The sequence below is a fragment of the Charadrius vociferus genome, unplaced genomic scaffold (assembly GCF_000708025.1).
Source record: "Charadrius vociferus isolate BGI_N301 unplaced genomic scaffold, ASM70802v2 scaffold213, whole genome shotgun sequence".
NCBI classification, from domain to species: domain Eukaryota; kingdom Metazoa; phylum Chordata; class Aves; order Charadriiformes; family Charadriidae; genus Charadrius; species Charadrius vociferus.
This window is the reverse complement of record NW_009647828.1, coordinates 5,640,083-5,664,207: the sequence shown is the minus strand read 5'-3', so window position 1 is coordinate 5,664,207 and position 24,125 is coordinate 5,640,083. Positions and strand designations below refer to the sequence as shown.

At 38.2% G+C, this 24,125-nt stretch overlaps 1 protein-coding gene across 2 annotated transcripts in view; it reads left to right on the top strand.

The window, feature by feature from the left end:
- Positions 1 to 23,876, top strand: part of CTBP1 (C-terminal binding protein 1) — a 193,730-nt gene extending 169,854 nt beyond the window's left edge. Inside the window, exons 4-9 of one of the 2 annotated variants that reach the window (XM_009882526.1) lie at positions 663 to 869; positions 6,779 to 6,993; positions 10,995 to 11,125; positions 13,335 to 13,462; positions 16,932 to 17,049; positions 22,610 to 23,876. In XM_009882526.1, coding sequence (XP_009880828.1) covers positions 663 to 869; positions 6,779 to 6,993; positions 10,995 to 11,125; positions 13,335 to 13,462; positions 16,932 to 17,049; positions 22,610 to 22,793 — 983 coding nt within the window. In that variant the 3' untranslated portion in view covers positions 22,794 to 23,876. Of the gene's footprint in view, positions 1 to 662; positions 870 to 6,778; positions 6,994 to 10,994; positions 11,126 to 13,334; positions 13,463 to 16,931; positions 17,050 to 22,606 lie in introns of both variants that reach the window. The other variant, XM_009882527.1, reaches the window with a different exon arrangement.
- Positions 23,877 to 24,125: the final 249 nt, after the last annotated feature.

The window sequence follows — 24,125 nt, the reverse complement described above, 5'->3', positions numbered from 1 at the left end:
ATCTTTCATTTGAGGGACCGGGAAAGGACTTGGATTCTGTTTGTCGTAATTCTACAAACACACGTGTAACACAAACCAAATTGTCCTTCCTGTGTCATGATTACCCATACATGAATTGAGAATACTAATAGTTGTCCTGTGAGGACTTTGTAAGAGTTGCTGTCATTATAAATTATTTTATCTTTTTTAACTTGCATAGATAACTTTTGGGAGGATGTCTGCTCAGTGATAGAAAACTAACTCTCACGCATTTATTTCTAAACAATGATCATTAACCACACTGTTGAGAGCAAGGCAGTTTTCTCTTTGCTATTCAAAGCACCTAGCTCAGTGTACACATAACACACTTATCAAGACTTGCGTTATAAACTACCTGACCTCTTCAGTATTTTCCTTTTGTGGTTTCAGTGGTCTGTTTACTGTTTGCCTTAGTTTGCAAATACAACAAATAGTAATAACAAAAGAGAAAAAAATATGTTTGCACATGATAATCAACTATTATGTTATGCATTCTATCTACCATTACAGTCAGAAACTTAGTATTTGTGCAAAAAAGGTGTTGAAATATCTGTAAATGTAAACATCATACTCCTGAATTGCTGTTTAACGGGAAAAAGTAAGAAACATTTGGCAACTGGTATCCTTTTCTCCATTCTTTGCAGGGATCGCAGTGTGTAATGTGCCAGCTGCCTCAGTAGAAGAAACAGCAGATTCTACCATGTGCCACATTCTGAACCTGTACAGGCGAACCACCTGGCTTCACCAGGCTTTGCGAGAAGGCACGAGAGTACAAAGTGTTGAACAAATTCGGGAAGTGGCTTCTGGAGCTGCCAGGATCAGAGGGGAGACCTTGGGCATTATTGGATTAGGTATGTTGGCTCGGAGAGTTGGTTTAATACTCCTCGCCTTCCGTTGCTGTAAAAAAATGATGATTTGAGCTGTAAAAATGGAACACTTAGTTCCTTCCTTTCCATGTCAAGCATTTTGTATAATACCACTTCATTCCTGGTGTTTGTATGTGTCAAATGTTTTTCCCTTGCACATCCAACTTACTTTGTTGCTAATATTCTCTCAATTCTTTGAGTTTCTGTACATCTGTCTGCTGCTGCGTTGCCTGGTGTCAGGCACACTGGTTATAAGCAAAGGAGACACCATCACTTCCCTTTTCCAGGACAAGGATCCTGCTACTTCAACCCGTTGTCACATGTATATGTTAGATTTCTCATCCATTGTCATATCTGAGTCTGTTTGTGCTTTTTTTCCTTTTACTATTTTTAATCTCTCTGAAAAGCCTTTGCTGCACTAACAGCCTTCAGAGCAGTTATTTCATGCATTTGGTTGGGCTGCATCTGAATTTGTATTTCAGCTGAAATGAGAGGAAAAATACATGCAAGAAAGTTTGAAATGTTTCCAGACCTAATAAAATCACCTACTTACCTCTCTGAATGGCCCTAAATGTGTTCCAGCATCTAACAGATGGACAGGCTTGCTTGAGATGAATTAATTACTGTCTGTTACAGAAGTAGAGAAGAAAAACAAGCAGTCAGATTCTAATAAAAATTATTCAGTCACGTGCTTGTCTTATCAAAGACCTGATAGATTGTGGATGTAATTGCTGTGGTGTTCATCCACAGGAATTAATAATACGATTCTGACAACAAGGCATCATACTTAAATGACTGTTCCAGTTACGCATTGCTGTCAAATAACACAAGCCACAAACTCTTGCTTTTGAAAGCTGAAAATAGCATGGTGTTATATAGTACTCATTTAAATGAGTATGCAAGGCAGCAAAAGCATCTTCACAGTCAAATAATTGCCTTTAAAATATGACTTCCAAGAAGTTAGTCATGAAGTTGCTTTTTCAAATCTATACCCATGTAATGATGCACTTCATTTAAACACACAGTGATTATTGCCCTCGCAGTCATAGCATCTCTACATAAATAATAGACAATCACCTGAAGTGTTTTAAACATGGAAATGCATACCTAGTTTTGGAACTTAAGCCATAGCTTACAAGCTATGTGCATATTTGCTGGCAATATCTGGCCTGTTGGCATTGCATTTTTTGTATTGCACAGATTCCAGGCTGAGATTAGAAAAAAGTGCCATTTATTACTGACTTCCTTAAGTGAATTTTCCCTGTGTTGTTTTTGTTGTGGATGATTGAATAGTGTAGAGAAACAAGTGGATAATCAGATTGCCAATGCATGTGTAAAGCTGTGTAAAACACTAGTATTGGTTTTATTTTTTAAAAGCAAGCCTTTTGTGTGCATGGTATATTAAAAGGCTAATAAAATCTAATTTTGAAGGGATACATCTGTTACGGTTATTAACCAATGATTTTGTCTAGCCTTTTATTGTGCCTGTTTCTTTTCCTACAATAGAATATTCAAGAATTCCTAAGAAAATTAAGTTTTAAAATCAGTTTTGAAAACTTCCACGATTTCTTTTTGTGCATGTAAGTAAACAGGCACAACATTTTGCTTCTGACCTGTTCTAACAAACTCCTGTGTAGCTTTGTATTAATGAAGAATTAAAAAGTAGTCTTAGAACATACAGAAGTAGGGCTGTACTAGACTTTACGTTTGAGCGCTTCAGACACTTAGGCTGTGATATACGCTCTTTTCTGTTACAGATCACTGAAGAGGCTACCTGTCTCTAGTTTTAGACCAAAATGTGTATTTACAGCCACCTTCAACAGACTGGTGCCTCTAGATTATGTTTCTCTACTAGTGCCTCTTCCCATGTCTGTAGTTTTGCCTCAGTTTATTATTGTATTGTTTAGATATGTCAACGTCAGAAGTGATGAACCACTAAGAGGCTATGAAGTGAAGGTATTGCACACAAAACAAACAATTATCATCTGTTACTAAGTCCTCCTTTTCTCTAGTTCTGTGTAGTACTGCTGTTTCTGTCCTTTCTCGTTAATGTGCGTCTGAGATGATCTGATATCTCAACCACAGCTATGTTTCTCTGTTCTTGTCTTAAACTTGTGGTCTCTTCAGCAGTGAGTTGCTTAAATTTATCACTTTGCTTCTGCAACAGCTAACTCCTTTTCACATCTGTTCCTGGGCTTTTCTCTTGTTCTGCCAAAGAGAAACACCCTAGCTCTTGCCTATCTCTGTGCTGGGGAGTGACTATGTCATTCCCTCCAAAGCTTCAGCTACTCACTTCCTTATCCACTGGTCTAGCCAAGTTTCATGACTCACTTGCCTTTTTCTTTCCATCACCCACTCTTTTCTTTGCCTCCTCTCATGCATATTCCTGCTTTGACACTTAGTCTATCCTGCTTAATCCTATTACTCTGTGGTCCTCCTTTAAAGTTAACCCCATCTCTCATCCTCTGCTTGTATTGAGCTTCAAGATAAGCAGAGACTCAACAACATAATGCCTCCTTCATGTGCTTGTTGGATACCATCCGTCGTTGTTTTGTTGTTTGGTTAGCCTCTGAGCTCCTTAGGGCAGAGCCTGTGTTTCTTTCTGTCTTTATGAAGTGTGTGATGCTTTAAGCCTTACATAAATAATAATATCACATCATGAAACAGCTGTCTTTGTCATTTTTAATCTTTATTACTATCCAGTGTCCTGTATTTCAAGTGATGCATCACAAGCTTGGGTAGTAAGCCCTGTGTTTAGGGGGGGAAAAAAAAAAAAAAAAAAAAAAGGAAAGAAAAGCAGCTACCTTTTCACCTTATATCTAGACGTTTAGGTGCTGGGGTTTTTTTAAAGGAGAATATTTATGAGCACCAGCATGTAAGTATTTGGATGAATAAATGGGCTGGACCTGGTTCTGCTGTAATGATAATTTTACAGCAGTGAAGGCAGTGCAGTCACACTCCCTTCCCCTTCCTTCCTAGTTACAAATGCTGATGACTAATAGCTAATGCATTTCCTCACTCCAGAGAGGTGAAATTCCTCCAAATACATTTGTCTCCCCATCATAATGAATGTCATCTCTCAGTGTGTCTTTCCTCACCTGCTATATTGTCTCAACAGTCCCACGGTCCTGACTAGATGTTGGCCAAAGTACAGATCTGCATTATCAGACCACATTAAGGCTTAAGAGTTGGGTGGTATTACCATGCAATAAATGATATACCCTTAGCAGTCCTACTAGTTCTTTTAATGCACTCAGCGGGAAATGTAACAAAATGGGACTCTCCACATTTCGGAGTTTTCCAAGAGGGAGGAAAAATTACCCGGATTCTCCACTGCTGTTGGATAGACAGGAAAGATCTGCTAAATGAAAGCACTTTTTCTTTCCATGGAAGTCTGCAGGCAGGTCATCAACATTTCCATGGATCGAGGGCGTTTATAAAACTGTGTAATACCAGCATAGGATGCTGATTCTTTGCCCAAGGGCTGGGCGGGGGTCGTTGGCAGCTGCAGCTTCTATACTGTCACACTCAAATCGGGACATTGGCAAGGTCAAGGTCAGAAACACCTACAAACTGGGAGACCTGGGGGAAGTAGGTGGGTCAGACTGTAACAGGAGACCCAGGCATTCTTGATGAGTCTCTCTTCACACTTCTGGTGTTGCTGAAATGATGCATGGGCTTTGCTAGAGCTTTTTATAAATCTCTAATTTCTAAAATAGGCTTTTGTTGCTTTCTGCTTTTTTTTTTTGCAATTGTATGCAGCAGGCATTTTCTGCATTCTTCCCACACTGCAGACCAAGAAGTTCATTAGATATTTTGAACTTCAGAATTTTCCTTCCCTGGAAGCAGCCATGAATATTCATAGCAATTGTATACGCTTTTAAGATAGAGTTGTCTGGAGGGTGGGACGCTTTGTGTGCTGTTCTGTTGTTCTTGGTATGCCGAGGTATGTTTTGAGCCACCCCTCATACCCAGGAGAGTTTTATATAATACAGGTTTTTCAGGAAGGGAAAAAAAACGTCATGGGTTGGTGGTTTAATACTATATTGTCATACTGTAGTTTAAAAAGGAAATGGCAAACTGTGTGTGTCCACCTATATTTGTCTAACGATGAAGACTAAATATGAATTGTCAATTGCGGAAGAGTTTTATCCCATAAAATAATTGTAATGGGACAATTGTGGGTAGAAGTACACACGTGTGATTCCCAAGTGTTTCAGAAGGAAACTGCGTGCATTGAAGGTGGCTTTGGTTTATTAGCCTGGTTGCAATGAATGGGAAGTGCAGCTTTAACTGGAGAGTCTATTGTAAGAGACTTCACTGTCATGAATCCCCTCAGGTATTAGTGTTGTAAAGAGTGTAAAAAAGAACAGATGACAGAGTGTTGCATGTGAAAATGAATGGAGCTGGAGTAAAAGTGATACGCTTCCTTTACAAAAAAAAAAAAAATCATTTACAATTGTGTGACTGATTCCTTGAGCTGTGAACATGCCAAAATTTGAAAATAATACAGTGTTTGTGCTGAAAATTGTCTAATTCAAGTTTATAAAAAACAGCTTGAAAAGCAAACAAAGAACATGTATGCAAATATTGAAATAAAAGATTTTGAAGAGTATTTTAACTTGTGTCCCCAAAGAAAAGCAGACAGCCCCCATCAGATTGGCGGACTGTTTAATATTCCAAGCACATCTGTCACTAAGCACTGCAGAATTGCTGTGTTCAGGTTAAATGATCAACAAAAAACCTTTCTTTCTGTGGCTTTTTAAGTTTATTCAAAGAGAAACTGAAAAGCAGAGGGAAATCCCTTCAAGCACAATTGGAAAGAGACAGGATTTCCCTGTGTTAATTTGATGCTTTTTTTTGAACAAACTCGTATGTTACAAAAGAAAACTTGTTGACTTTTTTTTTCAAATGAGACATGATTATTATGGTGTGTCTAGTGATGCTTTTGAAACGTCTTTATCTAACATTTGTAATACTCTTAACATGAGTATCTAGTGTGTAGTGTTGTAACCTGAAAGTCTGCTGTTAGTTCTCGCTCTTCAAAATACCCTTATTCACTAGATGTACTCACTCATTTTTTTCCTCTGTGTTTTACTGGTATTGTGTCAAAGGGGAATACTCACCTCCTCATACATGCGGCATGGAGTCATACCCAAACAGCAATTTCAGTCGCAACTCTAAAATATGACAGTAAGGAAAGTGGAACAGAGAAAAGCTAAGGTCAATGTGAATACCAAATGGTGCCACACTCTTCTTAACTATGTGCCATATGATGGACTGTATTTATTCATCATTTAGGTAGATGGATACAAAAATTTTTAGAGCCTGAGATGACAGGATTCTTGTAAGCATTTTAATGCTGAAAGGATGTTACTCAAAATGAAAGAAAAAACCAGTTCAGAAAGAAGATTCCATGCATTGAGAATGGTTGAGCTTCAGATTAAACAAATTATCTTTTACTGCATCCATTTTTGAGGATTAATTTTATAGCTTTTTATTAAAGCCAGCTGGTCCGACATGGGTAAGAGTAAGTCCTTGGCATGACATGTTCACAAGCAGTAGTGTTTTACCATAAACAGGCCCAGCAGGCAAACCCTTGTATTACTCAGGTTATTGCAGATTACGTGACATCATCTGGCATTTCAGATCTCTGGTTGCAAAAGGTGCAGACCTCCTGCTTTGTTTTGAGCAAGGCAGTGTGAAACAGCCCAGATGTAACGTTTCCGATCTTAGTGATGATTTCAAGACGGATGGGAGCCGCCTCTTTTTTACCCTCTTCCAGTTGCTGTTCAAAACAGTATGGTTTGATAGAAGCATTTGCAAGAAGGAGGAGGCTACCTTCTGCCAGCTGCTTCCACATCTGTTCTCATTGCATGTTTATCTTGTTCTAGGGCGTGTTGGGCAAGCAGTAGCACTACGTGCCAAAGCCTTTGGCTTCAGTGTGATTTTCTATGACCCATACCTCTCAGATGGCATGGAGCGTGCTCTGGGACTGCAGCGGGTGAGCACTTTGCAGGACCTGCTGTTCCACAGTGACTGTGTTACCCTGCACTGCAACTTGAATGAACACAATCATCACCTTATTAATGACTTCACCATAAAGCAGGTAATAATCTCTGTGGATGCCCTCCGCATCGGTGCCTGTGGCTGGCACTGTATAGCGTTTATTTATGTAAACAGGCAGATTCTCATTTGAAAGAAATTTCTTTCCCTTTTGCTACTTTGAGATCAAGCAGGTTGATAACTGATTAGGAAATAACTGGTGGCTTATGAATTGTTGCTTTTATTGTCTTTTTTTGCTCAGTAGCATTGCATTTGTGGAAATAATTTACTCTTCTTAATGTTGCTCAGATTTAATAAAGTTGCATAGCTTTTAGATAAAAAAGCACTTTTTCTTTGTCTTCTAGTAGCTACTTCCTTTACCTGTGTGTTTTCAGGTAGCAATTCTGCCTTTCACTCTTGTTCCTCAGTTTGAGTTCTTAAGATGCAATTTAAGGATTGTGACTAAATGGCTCCCCCCTGTGCTCAGTCCTGATGCTTGCAGAGCGCTTCACGTGTGGGTCGCCTTTACAGCATTGCATTATTTGGAAAAATAATGTTGCTTGGAATTAGTACTAAACTCCCCCTAAAGTTTTAGGTAATATTAAAATAATTTCAAAATCTAGGTGTAGTAGCTGCTTGGTTATTGAATAATCTGATAGTAAGCTTTTTCATTAAATGTCTAGTTTCTGACTCCAACCTCAGTGTAGATAATAGCAAGAAATACAACATTGAGATGTAAGAATGTAGATAGTGTACAGGAAAGAAATTCTAAGACGTAATAGTTGATTTTGATGTTCTTTATATATGTAGTGTTTGTATGTGTTGGTAACAGTAGTCCTCTTTCGCAGTAAAATCATTGCTTGGCTTCTGAGAAATAGTTTGCACCTACTGCTCTTGAACTTTAGGAGAACTGAAGTAATTGATGAACATGTTCCACAGTCATGTAGGATCACAGCAGAAACTGATGATACAACACACTTGATTTGAGAGTTTAGGGATTTTTCAGATCCATGCCAACATAAAATCAGGGTTTGGGATTTAAAACTCTAAAAAATGAAGAAGCATAAAATGCAAATCTCTAAGAAAACAGAGCTCTGTCACCCTGCCCTGAACGTTCTCTTTTTATTGTGTGCTCAGGTGCATTTAACGGTTATTACATGGTTAGATGTTTTTGCAAGCAGACATCTAGAACCAAACAGAATCACACTGAATTCAGTGGGACCATCTGGAGGCTTAGCAGTGGTCCCTCGTGATACAGCGGATGGTGAAACTTGGGCCATTGTGTCACAGGGAGTTTGTGAGCGGTGGATAAATGCAATGAGCTTTGGAGAGGCCTCAGCACATTAGTCAGAGAAACAAACAAAAAAAACAGGTTAAAACTGAGTGATACCATATGAATTGAAATGCATACAGTAAAGTCTGTACTGGAAAGGATATGGTAAGGATTTATCTTGCTATTTGTTATCCTTCATGATTAAAGCAAGGATTAAAATGTTACAAGATAGTTCTTGCTTTTGGATAAAAGTTGGTATGAAGTTTGGAAGTAACAGCTGATGTGCAAACCATAAAATTATAACACCCCTGACTGCTTAGTTTGCATAGAGCACATCTTCTGCATATGTATCAAAAAGGACAGAATAGCTTTTTTAGGCTGACAGATGTTAGAGTTGGCCTAAAATTTTTAGAGCATTGCATGCCACTTTTGTCCAATATTGCATGCTCATGTAATAACCTGTTTTAAACAAAGTACAGAGAAGTGTGGTGCATCTCATTTCATTAAAGTCTCGCCCTGAATTTTGTTTAGAATCTGAAATTACATAACTTTAAAATGTCTTTGAAAATTTGGCGTCGGTCTTCTCTTTCAGTAGCTTTTCCCTTTAATTAGTCAGCATTCTGCTTAGCCATCGTGCCTGGCCTTGTAGTCCCAGAGTAGCTCAGAGAAGTGTTTCAGGCTTGTGTTTATTGAACCCATGGTAATCAAGTGCTCTTAAGAGACGCTGATGTCATCTTTCGTTTTACAGATTTGAGAAGAAAACGCTGCATTTTAAATGTGAGACATTTTTAAAGCAGCTATGCAGGTTTAGTGTAGGTGAATCAAACAGCTGTCAGCAGTTCTAGCTGTGAAGTGCTTTCAAACTTCCGCCCCTCATTAAGGGTCATCTCCAGCTGCATCCACCCTTATAGTTTATCATGAGTCATGTAGTTCATTCCCACTAGAATGCATTTATGCAGCCATGTTCTGTTTGATTTGGACTTTTCTTAGTACTAGCTTTAGAATTTTGTAAATAGTCCTAAAATGAAAACTCAAGTGAAGTTATTAAGGTGGACAGAAGATTTTAGCAGGGTTCACTTTGATTAAAATTTTCACGTCCTTCAATGGGCATATAAATACACTGGGTTATACTTAGAACTAAGTTATCTTTTTGAAAGAGGACAGAAATAGGAAAGGATATATAAGCTCCCATGAGTCTGTATGTGTGCAGAGAAAGTGTGATTGCCACTTGGATGCGCCCACCTGTGCTAGTTTTGATCTAGTTCTCACAGCTGACAAGTAGTGGAGATGCAGTGATGGTTCCCATCAGGAACATCTTGTTGTTACTAGACCAACTTAAGGTCATGCCACCATTTCTTTCTTCACTGTTCTAATTCCCAAGTTAATTACATAAAACTAAAAGAAGTATCCCTTAGCTCTGCTCCTGTAAGTGGACTTTGGTTTTGCTATACAAACCAATAGATGGTTCTCCTGTAAGCCCAAGAGTCTACAAATGGAGAGAGGCAGGGCCACACTAAACCCAGCGAGTTGGCCAGTAAAACATGGTTGTTTGTTTTTGTTTTTGTTTTTGTTTTTGTTTTTGTTTTTGTTTTTGTTTTTGTTTTTGTTTTTGTTTTTTTTATAACCTTACTATAAGCATATGCATGTTAATTGTTTAATATTTCATATGATCTCATGTAAAAAAAATTCTGGTAGCTGACTTTCATCCAAACCTCCTTGTTCACGAATTTGGCATTTTGAATCAGTCTTTCCGAGCAAGAATCCATTTACATAAGCTTTAGTTTGATGTGTAGGTTTCAAGTAGTTGACTTGGTGTCAAAATGTTGGGGTTTTCTTGTTCTTATGGTGAGAGATGGAGTCAGTACAAAATGAGATTTTTATCCTTCATCTTCAGCTTGTTTCCTGCTCTTCATATGCTTACCTTCATGCACAGAAGTGCTTCTGAGATTAGAAGCTGTGTTTGAGACATCTGGTAAAAGATGAAGTATTAGGGTGGCTGGAAGCAGGATGTAGCAATTTTTTTTTTTCCGTACCATCTCTCTTATTTAAACCGCCACTTTGTTTTCATGTTGTGGGTATTCTGTGGTGTAAATTCTTGTAGTTCTCCCCACGCAGTGTCATCTACAATGCTAATCTGCGCAATGCACAGCACAGCTTCTCTCCTGGGCACACAGCGTTCTCAACCAAATTCATTTTCATGCCTTTTAATTGAATAATGTAAGAATTCTTTAGACCTTTATTTGAAAAGTCTCACAGGGAGGAGGAAGCTGAAGTAACAAAAATAAATAAAACATAGATCTACTTTGTTTTGGCAACTAAAGGGAAAAGTGTTTGAAAATCCAAAAGCATTGATTTTTCTGAAAAATTCATGTAGGCTTTTATTTGTGTGAAAGTTGAAAACCACAAAATATGAATTTGTTTAAGAATGTGCTGTAGTTTCTGTCTCATGCAATTTCACAGTGAAATAAAAAGGCATAAAACGATCTGTCTCTTTCATATGCACAGTTGTATCTTTTGATCATGTTACTGCACAATATCTGAAACAACGCTTCTATTAAAAGACACTACTTACAAGAAACAAAAGGTTATTAAGTGCTGTGAAATAGCATTTTATGTTCGAAGCATCACATTTTGTGGTACTTTCCAATGGAAAGGGAAGACAACTGTTACAGGTTAAACCAGCTGAATAGCCTTTGTTGTACTGGATGCTTCTTTTGAGTAAAAAATAATGCCACAACGATTTTATTTCATTTATTTTTATTTCATCATTCTTGTTTTTTAACTTTCCCTAGATGAGACAAGGGGCTTTCCTGGTCAACACAGCTCGAGGTGGGTTAGTAGACGAAAAAGCACTTGCACAGGCCCTGAAGGAAGGAAGGATACGAGGGGCAGCCTTAGATGTACATGAGTCAGAACCATTCAGGTGCTTTTCCTTTTCTTTTCTTTTTATTTTGTTCACTTTCTTATTTTTAAGTCTTAGTGCATGATACAATCAACAGCAACAAGTAAATTGAGTTTTCCCTTCATTTGGTAGCTAAATACTCCTTAGTAAAGCAACATGAATCTGTGCAGCACTGGACTAATGCAGCTGTAGATGGAGCTTGCGTATGTGGTCAGAAGTGAAAAAAGTGGCATCCAAGATTTAGTTCCTTCAAAAAAAAATAAAAATCCCATGGGTTTATTTAGTAGAAATAGCAGGGACTTGGGTTCAAATCCTGATCATGGCTTTGTGTCATGGCTTCAAGGGAAACGCTCCTTTGTCATTGATGCAACTCTGGAGGCAACTAATGTTGATGTCTGAACAGACTGTTACAGAAGGCAAAGAGTTGAGATCTGGTGTGAGAAATAACTGCTTCATGACACCTTTTTGGAAGAAAAGACATAATTTTGCAATGATTGCCTCCGCAGGAAAGCGATAAATATAACACGTTGCAAAAAAAAAGTGAAGATACGGAAGGTGGTCAGAGTGCAGGTTTTGTTTTGCTTTTATACCCTTTATCAGGGGAGTAGTAACTCTGCTGTCATTAGCAGAGCTGGTAGCACAAGCCTTAGTTTTTTAAGACACTGAGAAGTCCACCAGTGTTTTAGGCAGAAAGGTACCACTCCCCAAAGTGGCATTGGCATTATGATAGTGGCACTCCTAATCAGAAACGAGCCTATTTGATATGTCCTTGAGTCTTGAACCTGACTTCTGAGTTACAGTTATGAGAATAGACTGCTTTAGCTTACTGCTTGTATGTGACAAGCCTTTTTCAGTTGTTCAGAATGGGCAGGGACAAATGTTAATTTTAACGGGAACAATCCACATAATTTTTTGAAGAGGAACAGATTCAGGACTTGAGGGCAGGTTGTAAAGACTGGAGAGAGCACAGTCTCTCTCGTATCAGCTCGGGGGAGGAATAGAAGCTTTAAAAAAATAGAATAGTTTCCTTTTGGGCAGAATTCTTATATCTGCTGAGACACAATGCCACATCACAAATATTTAATTTTATTTATGCATACCCTGCATTCATTTACTTCTAAATGTAGTCATTACAATGCAGTAGTGCTGTGCAAAGCCAGAATCTAACAGCTCAGGGGACTTTCAGCTACATACATTCTTCCCAATTCAGATCTCAGATCTGCACAAGCAGACCGTTGCACCTATAGGAAGCCCCATTTACTGCATGGAGATGCCATCTGCAGAGATTCAGTTGCAGGATTACAGCCACAATTTCCTTTGGCTTCAGTGCTGCATGTCTATCTGATCGCAGCATGCAACTCTCTATTCAAGAGTTTTGCCAGATACTCTGATGTTTATTGAACTACAGATGAAATCTATCATTTTATGAAATATGACCAACTCTGAAAGCACGCTTTTGTCTTAAAGTATTTGTTCTCCTGTTGTTGCAATTGACTGTAAGATTATTAAAACTGGAAATAAATAGGAGGAGCAAGTTTCAATTATTTTCAGTTTCTTTACTCTGTGATAGCACTTTTACACAGATTTATTGCTTTCCCTGCAAATCAATCTGTAAAGAAAATTTCCTTCTTTCTGTGGAGTTTCTATAAAGGAACAGGAAAGAAAAAAATAGTTAAAAATATCAGAAAAAAAAACGGAATTATGAAAAAAAAAAAGTTGAGGCTGCTGATGGACACGCTTCTTATTTGGAAATAATTGTAAGATTTCTTTAGATAACTAAATGTCACATTGACTCTTGAGAGAACATAGCTTTGTTGGCTAATGCAGTAAAAGTAAAACTGTGATGAAATGGACAAATGGAATGGCATCCTGAACTGATTTGGGTCTTGCTATTTGCATTTCTGTACAAGAATTGGAGTGGCAGTGGCTGTAGTTAGCAGTAAGTGCATTGGACAGAAGCTAATGTTGCTGCTATACATAGGTTCTACCCTTTGAGTTTGAGAGGTGATTGTTGCTTATTTATACCATGAATAGTGTATTAAATTAACTGACAGAATTAAAACCAAACTCAACAAGGAATAGAAATGCGCTTCTTTTCTGATTTAGAAATTAATCTATGTACAAATCCATCTGGATCATACCCCTTTTTCCGTCCCCTCTTCTCCCCACCCCCACCCCACCGCACCCCAGTATTTTTTGTCATTTGATCTTGTTTTAAATCTTCATTTAGCTTTAGTCAGGGCCCCTTGAAGGATGCACCAAACCTGATCTGTACCCCACATGCAGCGTGGTATAGTGAACAAGCCTCAATTGAGATGCGGGAAGAAGCAGCACGAGAGATCCGAAGAGCCATCACAGGTACTACCTCACCTTATTAGCTTGTTCACTGCGTATTTCTTTTTTAACAACCTCTTTCATTCTTCAGTCTTGAAACATGCTGAAAAGAACCAAGCTTAGGTTTTGGTTACCGCTTCTAATATTTGAAACCTAGAAACTAGCAAATACCCACGAAGTCTGTTCTCAGAACTGGAACAGATCATTTTGGAGGTTCATTGCAATTAGAAAGAGAAAGTAGGCACTGGAAAATTAGTGCTTTTTCCATATAACAGGAATGTACTTATATGTAAAAAATCTGGGGGTTTGTTGTTGTTGCTTGTAAATATTACCTGTTTGATGGGTTTGACTGCAAGTCATCCAGATACTGCTGGTATCTTCCATAGGTTTTCCTAGATGCCCCTTTATACTTGTAGTGAGCAGTTCTGTTTCCTTTATTCTTCTCTTTTTGGCGCCTTTGTATTTTCCAAATTCATCCAAATTTGTCTTGGAGGGTGGTCTGGAATTTCAGTGTCTTTAAAGCTGTAATGTTCTGAGATAAAGCATCTAGAGCTTCACGCTGTTCCTAGTAATGCTCGTATCTCGACCACTCATTCTCCAGGTCAAAACAAAGTTTTCAGTATTTTGTTGGGAGGGTACTCTATTTTAGATGTTCCTCTCTTTAAAGCATTGCTATAGAAGTCTGGCATTTTAAAGAGTAAAGTCTCTTTGTTATATAACTGCCATGTAATTGTAAACTGTTCACATAAGAGAAAACAGTTATGTCTTGAACATACACTGCTAATAAATAAAATGAGAAGAGTGAGCCATTTGGCATTGGTTTGAATCCCTTGTAGCCTAAAATAAAAGGAAGGATTTTCATACTGGAAAATGATTCATTAAACACTAATGTTCTCTCTTTAGTACGACTTTGCTGTTTCCCCCTTGGCAATATAGACTGAATGCTCTGCAGACATGCAGGGCCATCTGTGTCACCTTGAGAGTAGCTCAGTGCCAACACATTGCTCTGCTATACAAAAAGCCCGAGCAGTAGCTGAGAGAGGCTCGGTGATTTAGATTCATTTATAGCCTGTGCAGAAAGAAGATTCTTCTCTGGATGCTGATTAAAGGCACCTCTTAAACTCCTGATCTGAATTGCCCTTTACAGGACTATTTCTCTCTGCTTTAGAGGTGACTTAAAGAGTCTGACCATCCCTTTGCTCGAATTGGTCCTTGTGCTTGTACTCTGGAAAAGCTCTAATAGTGCATTCATTAAGTTGTTGTATAACTATTACCTGCTCCCAAATAGCTCTGGGACCGATCGCATAAAACAGCGTACGATACCTACCTGGGGGCTGATTGATGTGCAAATAAGCATTAATAGGCTGAGACCTGAAAACTGAGCTAGTTTTATGTTAAATATTGTGCTATAGCCCCAAACACATGTGCCTGGGACGACAGACCTATATTTTCCTAAAGTGTGTGATTGTGCTATCAGCGATCTAAATCATTGATTTGTATTGAAGCTGTCAGCACTTCAGTGTTTGCACATGGTTTGTAGTAAGATCAAACCGAGGCCAACATTAGGGAGGTGAGAATGACATTGAATTGCAGTGAAACAAATGTAGGAAAGATACAGGAAGCGTGGGATAAAGCTGGATATGTGAAAGCCATAGGGGAACACAGAGGGGAGAGGGTGTAGAGAGAGAAGCTAATTGGAAAAAGGTGTACAGTGAGTGAATGCAGATTGTGTCAACCATCTGATGGTAAAGATGCTAAGTGGTTCTGCTGTTCCCAAAAAGTCAGTGACAATCTGACGTGTAAAAAAAAAAACAACAACAAAATAACAAAAAACAAACAATAAGCAGAGATTAAATACCTCTAAATATATTTTTTGAACATCAAAATATTCAAAGTATTAAGTAAGGAGGACCACTGAAAACAGTAGTAGAAGAAATGGGAAGGTGAGCCTGGCTAGTGAAAGGATAGTTATGAAAATGGTTTAAAATAAATAAATACTGTTTTGTAAGGGGAGACTTGCAGAACATGTCTACAGAAGTTGGCAAAATGAAGAATGACAGGGGCAAGGAGACAGACATGATTGCAGTTTAAAAATACTTGAGAAGGATAAACATCAGAAGAAGAAAGATACTGTTTAAATTTATGGATGACTTTGGCAAAAGTTTAGGTGGATATACATTTCAGCTAAATTTAGAAGATGATTTCTAACCAGGAGAATGGTAGGAGTTCACCCATAATGGGGCATGTACCTCATCTTGTCTGATACTGAACTAAGAAGCCCGTTTGGCTTGTGCATAGGAGACATGGGAAGTTTTAGTGACATAAGCAAGTCATGGAGTAACAAATATTTGATAGTATCCACTAGGCAAAAAGCAATTCTATGAAAAGACTTTTTTTGTAGCCCCATTGTGGCCAGGCTGATGGATAGAAAGAGCAGGCAAAGAGTAGTGAAGTCCTTAATCAAATTTCCAGTAGGAAGCTGGAGACAAAAAGCCTGAATTCTGTAATGATGGAGCATAGGCAGTTTTTGAAAGCATTTCTGGAGTACTGTTGCCAACAGCAGCAGAGGTAGACTCAAACTCCACTCTTTCTACCTCTGTGTGCACAAATACACGGTAGGATTAAACTTTAAAAAGGATACTTCAAAACAGATATCAGAAAAAAAACCAGGCTCCGATTGATCTCCTGTGGAATAGGTGGAAATATTCCTGTTGCCATGAGGAGAATGTCGTATCTGTTAATGTCATTTTTTGCAGGGCTGGGGATAGTTCTGCAGAAGACAGTCAGAGGCTTGTCCAGTATCTGCTGAATCAGGTTGACAGATTTTGCAGTATCTGTCATTAAAATTTCAGTTAAACTTCAGAGGTTAAGGAAAAGTTTTGAAGGAATGAAGGAGGGAGTTTCCTCATGTATTTTGCTTTTTTGTAGGAATGAAAGAAATGGCTGAGGATTAATACATCACAGTAAATAAGCGTGAAGAGCAATTGAGATCAAGAAGGGGAAGATCAGGAGGACAGGAAATTAGTGTAGGTCATATTCAGGTTTATGGCAAAATTACATTCAGAATCCTACATTCTTCAATAAGGGTTTTATTGCTATTAAATGTGGAGGGAAAAGGAGGAAAGTGATGTTAAGGACAGAGAGCAGGAGGCTACATTACTGAATTTGATTAGCAGCCATGCTCTATATTCAGGTTTTAGCTTCTTGGAAAGCAGGAATCTTGTTGATTGCGGTTTTCTTGAGACCCTGTATGCAAAAGATAAAGAGAGACGGAGAAATAAAAATTACACAGAGCATTTTAACCATTATTAACTAAGTCCCAGACAAAAGGGGAACAGAGAGGATCAAAAATAAGCTCTTCGTGTGATTTTATGTATTGATTTAAATATGCAAATATTTATAACTGTTTTTAACATAGATACATTAAGAGCATAAGGCATACAATTTTTATGTTTTTTTTTATTTCCTCTCCCTCTCCCTTGCTTCATCCTAGGTCGTATTCCAGACAGTCTGAAAAACTGTGTTAACAAAGATCATTTGACTGCAGCTACACATTGGGCCAGCATGGATCCCGGAGTTGTCCATCCAGAGCTTAATGGTGCTGCATACAGGTAAGCATGCTGCAGGTGTAAAAGAAATACCTCCTTAATTTAGAGGTATGCATTCCAGAATAAATAAAAGACCTTCCTATTAATAAATGAAGTGTTTTTGGATTAGGCCCCAGCTATATTGTTTTCATAATTGTTGCATTCAGGAGAATGATCTTGTTTTGCTCGTTGAAGTCAGTCATGCAGTGCGTAAGTATGTTTCCTTTTCTTATCTTTTTTGTGTGGTTAGTAATACCTGAACAATACACAGTTTTTTGCACATTCAAGTAAAACCATTCTAGTCACCTCCAGTGAGTGCAGTGGAAGTTTATGTTCCTTTTGCTGAAGGTGATGATGCAGCAGGAGGTTACAGAAAGACTTCCAGTAATAAACTATTGTTACGTGGTTTTGTGGCCTCGAGACATACAAGAGAACAAATAACTCAGTAGTGAATACGGTGGAATAGCCTGTGGTGATTATGAAAATAGGTTTAAAATAGTCTTTTCTAAATTACACATTTAATGTTTAAGCAAAAGCGTTTGAGGGACTTGATCTATGTATTCTCAATCAACTGTGAAAGCAGTTCTTAATAATTAATAGAAAAGGGCAAATTTTTTACATGATATGTGCGTTCCCTAGTTACTTTGTTTGCTTGAGAGTCTTTCTCTGTCCTTTTATCCCTAGCAGCTGTTCTACCAGCAGATTTTTCCTAGTAGACAGCCTCACACAATTTTTATTTATGAAAAAGTCTACAATTTTTTATCTTCCAGTATGGTATTTACTCATAAGTAGGATGAAAGTGGCTGAGAAAGCTACAAACAGCTGCTTCCCTCAATGCCTTGAGGGAAGGGACAGCCCAGTCCTTTCATTATTTTTTTATACCTCTTTGTCCTAATCTTTGCGCTGTCCTTCTTCATACATCTTTCTTATCTTTGTCCTTCTTTGGGAGGGCTGCCCCATGCTTTTAATAGAAGATATTTTTTTTTTTGTGTGTTACCCGCTATGAGAAGCCAGCTGTGCAATGCTGAGAAGTGGAGCAATGCTGTCATGTCCCAATGACTTCTTAACAGTCTCATCAGAAGGTGATGGAGAGATGGCAGGGGAGTGCATCACCACCCGCTGCCTTAATCTCCTTATCAGTAGCTGTAAGTGTACCAAAGAATAACTGTGATTTGATCAACATGCGTATATCTCACATCATGTCAAGAAGGTTATTTTTTGACAAAGTACCCGTAGCCCTAAATGTCTGAAGAAGGGTGGTTTCGTTTGCTTAAAGGAAAAGTTCAAGCACACATATTCTCCTCCACACCGCATGTGGTTTCATTGACTTCAGTTTGGAGTACTCAGGGCAGAGCTGAATGCAACTGAGGCTTAAAGGCAGGTGTTGCTGAACGGGGGGGAATAACACCCACCCTGTCATGGCAGTCAGGAGCAGGGTTGCCTGCCCAAATAAAATGCAGTTGTTTGTTCTCATTTTGGGGGTCACAAGTCCAGCAGAAGCAGGCTTCACAGCTAGAAATGGATTTTAACTTAGGAATGTTTTGGGAGTTAATGATTTACAAGGTAAAGACCATATGTATTTAATTTAAGCAGGATAAGCACAGAACTGAATGCCTTTTTTAGACTTGGTTTCAGTTAGTTTTTTCAAGACAGAAAATTCATCGTAAATACATTTTGACTTGACAGTTATTTTCAAATGCAAAATAAAAATTATTGTGGGAATTTTGAGCGAGAAGTTTGTCATACAACAAATAGTAAAAGCTTCTTTTTGGAGGGGTGGTAGAATAGTGTTTGTGTGTAGGTGAAGGCAGTTACTATTTAGTGCAGTATAAAATATGCGGAACTTGAAGCTTGGGCTTTATGAAGAATTTGGTTTCAATAGCGGTGTTTGCTGATGCTTAATTCCTACCTGGATTAATTGCAGAATTTGAATTTATTGTTCAAACCAAATTTTTTTATCTTCTCTTTGCAATCCAAGATTACGTTCAGCTAGCTGAGTTCTGGAGTCTTGTGCAAGCAGTATAATGTTTCAGATGTGCTAATAACTGTATCATAGTCATGTAATTGCATTAGAAGATAAGACCTAGGATAATAATTTATATGTTAAAAAATGCAAATAGCTCTTTCGGTGAACTGAAACTAACAAGGTTATTTTATTCTGGATATATCATTTACTTGTATTTTGATGTAGGACAGAACTCCTAAATTATCAGATATTATCGCAAGCAAAGAACATTGAGCATTCATCAGCAGAATATAATCTAGATCTCCTGAATATCATCGTACTCTGTGGAAAACAAAACCATTTACTATGAAATGCAAGACACCCTGTCAACACAAAAGGTCAAGCAAACGGGACCTACCCCATGAGTAAAGATTAACAATATTCCTGAGAAGGAAGTATTTGTAATAGTCTCGGTGAAGCAGCATGATATATACCCTGCTTTTGTGTTATTACTGTGTATTTGTTACTGAGCTGCCTGTTAAATAACCCCCTGCCATTTCCTGTGTCACAGAGCGTGCAGGTTACAGGCAAAGTGAAATTCAACAACCAGTAAACGGTGATTATGCAATCTATAGACATGTTGACATATCTTTCTGCCTTCTAACTGGTAGAAGATGAGAATATCCAGGTCTGAAGAGGTACTTGGATGAGAATAGTTAGATGTTGGTAATTCAGGAGTTATTTCATGTTGAGGTATTTCACTGGTGTTTTTCAGACACTCTAGTATAAGGTAAAAGTGTGCACTTAAGTTTTCAGGCTCTCGGGACAGACTCAGTTTCTTGAACAGAGCTTAACATAGTGAGTTCAAGGTGCTTCTGTAGTTTAAAAAATACAGGAGAATAACATGGAAATTAAGGTTGCCTTTCAGTTGTAATTAAGAGGGCTACTGTATTTTTCTTAGTAAATTAGACTATGTGGGAGAAAAGGAAGATTGTGAAGTAGCAGAGGAGAGGTGTAACTGATATCTCACTTCTGGTTTTGTAAAAATTTAATTCAGTGGACATTCTACCTGGAAAACGTTTCAACTTACTGCTGCCAGAGGAGAAAGATTGGGACCACCTTTATGAAGTGCTGGAGGGAATGTATTTGCTGGTTAAGAACTGAAAAGCAATAAATAGCAACGTAAGGCAAGGTTATGTAGGATAGAAATGCCCATGTGTAGAGGCTGTTGAGTTTACGTGCCCTCCTTTCAGAGATACAATTTGAACATTGCTGACGATTAAATTAAAAAGGGACAAAAATTATGAAAAAAGAATGGCAAAATAGGGTTAGGACTCGTTAAGCAAAATACAGTTTCTCTAGAGGGCTATGTTATCTGTATTTTGGCTACTGCCACTGTGTAGCTTTAGGACAAGAAAAACAATTGTAGGGCTTTTGGATGTTAGTACAAGTCAAGGAAGCCTGTGTCTGAGGAGAGGTGCTGACAGGTAGAATCCCAGTTATTATAAGTTGATGTCCAAGGGGAATATTTTTATATACAGAAAGAATATTTGGGAGTCAAAGGAGGATTACAGATGTGTAGTTTGAACTGCTCAATGTGCTCATAAGGTAACTGTTAATGCTGCCAATCCTGCACCGTCCATTTTCACGAGGGAAGGCTCTGACTCTTCTTCCTGAGGGGAAACCCAGTTGTAGAATTGGCGTTCTCCTTGATTCCTCCCAGCTCCGGTGTGTTGGTGCTCGGGGAATACGTTGTTAGAAAGTAGAGATTCTGTGTTGGAAGCAGTTGCTGTGTTGGGCTTTTAAATGGAAGCTTTTGTCTTGTTATGTTTTGTTTTTTACAAAATGCCTAGAGTAACAGATAAGCTGTTTCAAAATTAAATTTAAGTGAAACAATACCCAGTCTGGCAGTTTTCATAGGAATTGAAGAAATTTGATAATTAAGATTCAAATTGAGGTATGGCAACAAGCAACTTATTCCATTAGCAACTGCAAATTAATTCTAAGGAAGCTCTCTGGAAAACAAATTGGCTTAGGAAGCCCTGTAAATACGTGTACAATTGGGAAAAAAGTTCTCTGGCCCACAGGTGGTGTGATCTTTCACATACTGGTTATCCATCCCAGATGACAGTCAGTGGTATGATCTGTAGGAATCTTTCCCACGGTGACCAGGCCAGTGTATGGTGTCTCCATCGTCCCTGTGCCATGTCAGATAGCCATGCTGAGCCCCTCTGGCACAGTGTTTGCAAAAAGCAGTTTCTGTGGTGGAAGAAAAGAGAACAAATAAATGTGCTGTCATCCAGCTTTTTCCTCCTCTGACTTTCGCGTAAGTTCTGCGCTGATTTTCTCTCAGTTTGAGGGAACTTAGAATGAGCAGTGCAAACATGGGGTATTTTAGAGAAGATGCTACTGAAACGGCGTGAAATTCCCTGGTGCGTTCAGCGTTGAGCTCTGATGAGAAGAAAATCAACGGCCAAATAATGTCATATTTGAAAAAGCTTGACAAGACTACAAGTGCCTTTTCTCCCATTTAGTTCAATGCTAGGGTTGCAAATGCCACAGTGAGTAAGTGGTTAGCCTTTTAAACGGGTAACGCTCTCACTGGGATGCTCGGGTGAGCAGAATGTAGCGGGAGAGAACAAGGGATGAGTGTACAGCTTTATGATGTTAAGTGGCCGGTGTGAGGTAACTTGCAAATGGGTATTGAGGTGTATTTGGCTAAAAAGAAAACGTTTTTGTTAAACGTGCTAATGTGTGGCTGTTGTTTATATACAGCACTGTGAAATACCAGTGCTCATCAATTACAACTGAACTTCAGGATTGAAACAGTAGGTTTGCAAGATGTTTTTTTTAGCCTGATAATATCATCACCAGCATAAAATCAAGCTGAATCAGAGGGTGACATTTGTTGAATTTGTAAAATATTGAAGCCTCGGTGTTCGTCCAGATATAGTAAAAAATCTCTTAAACCATCCGTAGGTTTTTTTATGTTTGCATCTCTCTTTCTTGCAGTCTGCCGTGTCCTCTAATAACTAGAACGGGTTCTCTTTCAGACAAGTACAGTGACAAGTTTCACGCTGAAAAAGCTACTCAGGTGCAAGAGGCTTGAATTTGTCATCTTAAGAGTGTGTGGGTATGACTGCTCTTTTGGAGGGCTATCAGAAAGCTGCAACTGCATGATTAGTTTAAAGAAATATTTTTTCAAACCACAACAGTGACATTTGAATATTTCTGCATAAGAATGAAAGAGAAAAAAAATCCCTGAAGGTCAACTTGAGGAAGAGTTGTAAAGGACAGATACATACTGTGCAGACCTACCCTGAATTACTTCTTGTTGAGATGTATTTGGAGAGGAGCAGTACTTCCAGGTCTTTTCTGTCACTGTGCTGTCACTCATGCTATTTAATATGAAGAAACAATCTAGGAAACCTTTATTTCTCATTTGGGTAAAATACAGCACCTTTTGCCTTATTTAGCAGCATCTGCGTATGGCATCTCATGTGGAGCTTAACCAACTGTCTTTCTCATGGGTTTGAAAACGAAAGAAGCATCTCTGTAGGTCTAGAAGGAGGCAAGGTGGGTTTTCTTGTCAGTCCTCTCTTGGTTTTGATCTATGTTCTTGTTTTCTTCTCTCAGCAGGTATCCCCCAGGCGTGGTAAGCGTGGCTTCAACTGGCATACCTGCAGCAGTAGAAGGAATAGTCCCCAACCCTATGTCTTTATCACATGGCCTCCCTGCTGTAGCCCACCCGCCCCATGCTCCTTCCCCCGGCCAAACTGTCAAACCAGAAGCTGATAGAGACCACCCAAGCGACCAATTGTAGCCTACGAAAACAGCATTCCCAACATCGGAGATTTCAGCTTCAGCGCGTGGAAAACAAACAAACAAAACAAAACAAAACCCTGGATTTTGATTAAAGGCAAAACCATGAACTTACAGGAGGAGACGATTATTGTTTTAGAAACTGGTCCAATATACAGTATAAAAGGAAAAGGTGGGAGACAAAAAGAAGATTTGGAAACATTTTTTCCTCCGTATAAATTGTAGTTTGTCCCTGTCCAGTGGACTGATTCACTGTTTCTGTGTCCTATGGGTTCTTTGTTAAGCAAGAGAAGTTAGTAGTTAATTATATCATGAATGTACTTGTCTGTGTACAGTTTTTAGAACATTAAAAAGGGTTTGTTTGCTTAGCTGTCAACAAGGAAAAACATAAGGGAGGCATTCAACAAACCAATTTTGAGATTAAAAATCCTTTCTTTTATATTTTAAAACATGCCCAAAAATGAGGCAGTTGGCAAACTTCTCAGGACAATGAATTTTTCCCATTTTTCTTTCTACGCCACACAGTGCATTGTTTTTTCTACCTGCTTGTCTTATTTTTTAGAATAATTTAGTAAACAAAATAAAAACAGTTTCTCCTAATTTTGGCATGAATTCCCTTATTTCAAAATGAAGACAACCTTGCAAAGAGATTTTGAGGAAAAAAAAAAAAAAAAGGTTTTGTATAAACGAGCATTGTGCTTTTTGTCACCAGTTAAAGTATATATTATTGGTGGTATGCGAAAAAGGCACTAGACTACTGAAAAGTAGCAGCATTTCATTGCCTACATTGATTCCTTCCTGGTAATGTGGTAGGCTAGCAATATTTTTGGTTAAAATCATGTTTGTGACTGTAACCATTTGTATGAATTATTTTAAAGAAATAAAAATCCCAGACAAATATCATATGTGTAAAAATTTTTATTTCTAGTAACTGTTTATTCAACTTTTATTAGGTTTCTTAGCTGTAATTTTTAAACAGATGCTGTCAAGTATTTCATTTCTAGCTTTACTTTGCTCTCTGTTGTTTGTAATACTGTCTTGGAAGCTTGAAAAATAATAAAAAAAAAAATTTCTTTCCATACCATTTTTCCCTTTACATTTCGTAAATGTTGATCTTTTTTCCTGTGTTTCTAATGGAGTTTGGAATTAAGATGGATTTTGATTTGTACACCGGCATCATCAGCTACAATATGGTAACAGCATTTTTGCCACCACTGTGGGCAGAGCAGAGGAGGTACAACAGCAACACAACAATAATAATAATAATAATAAACATCTTTTGCCGAAGTCCAACATGAGAAGTGTCCATTGTTTTATTTGCTTTTGTGATGAT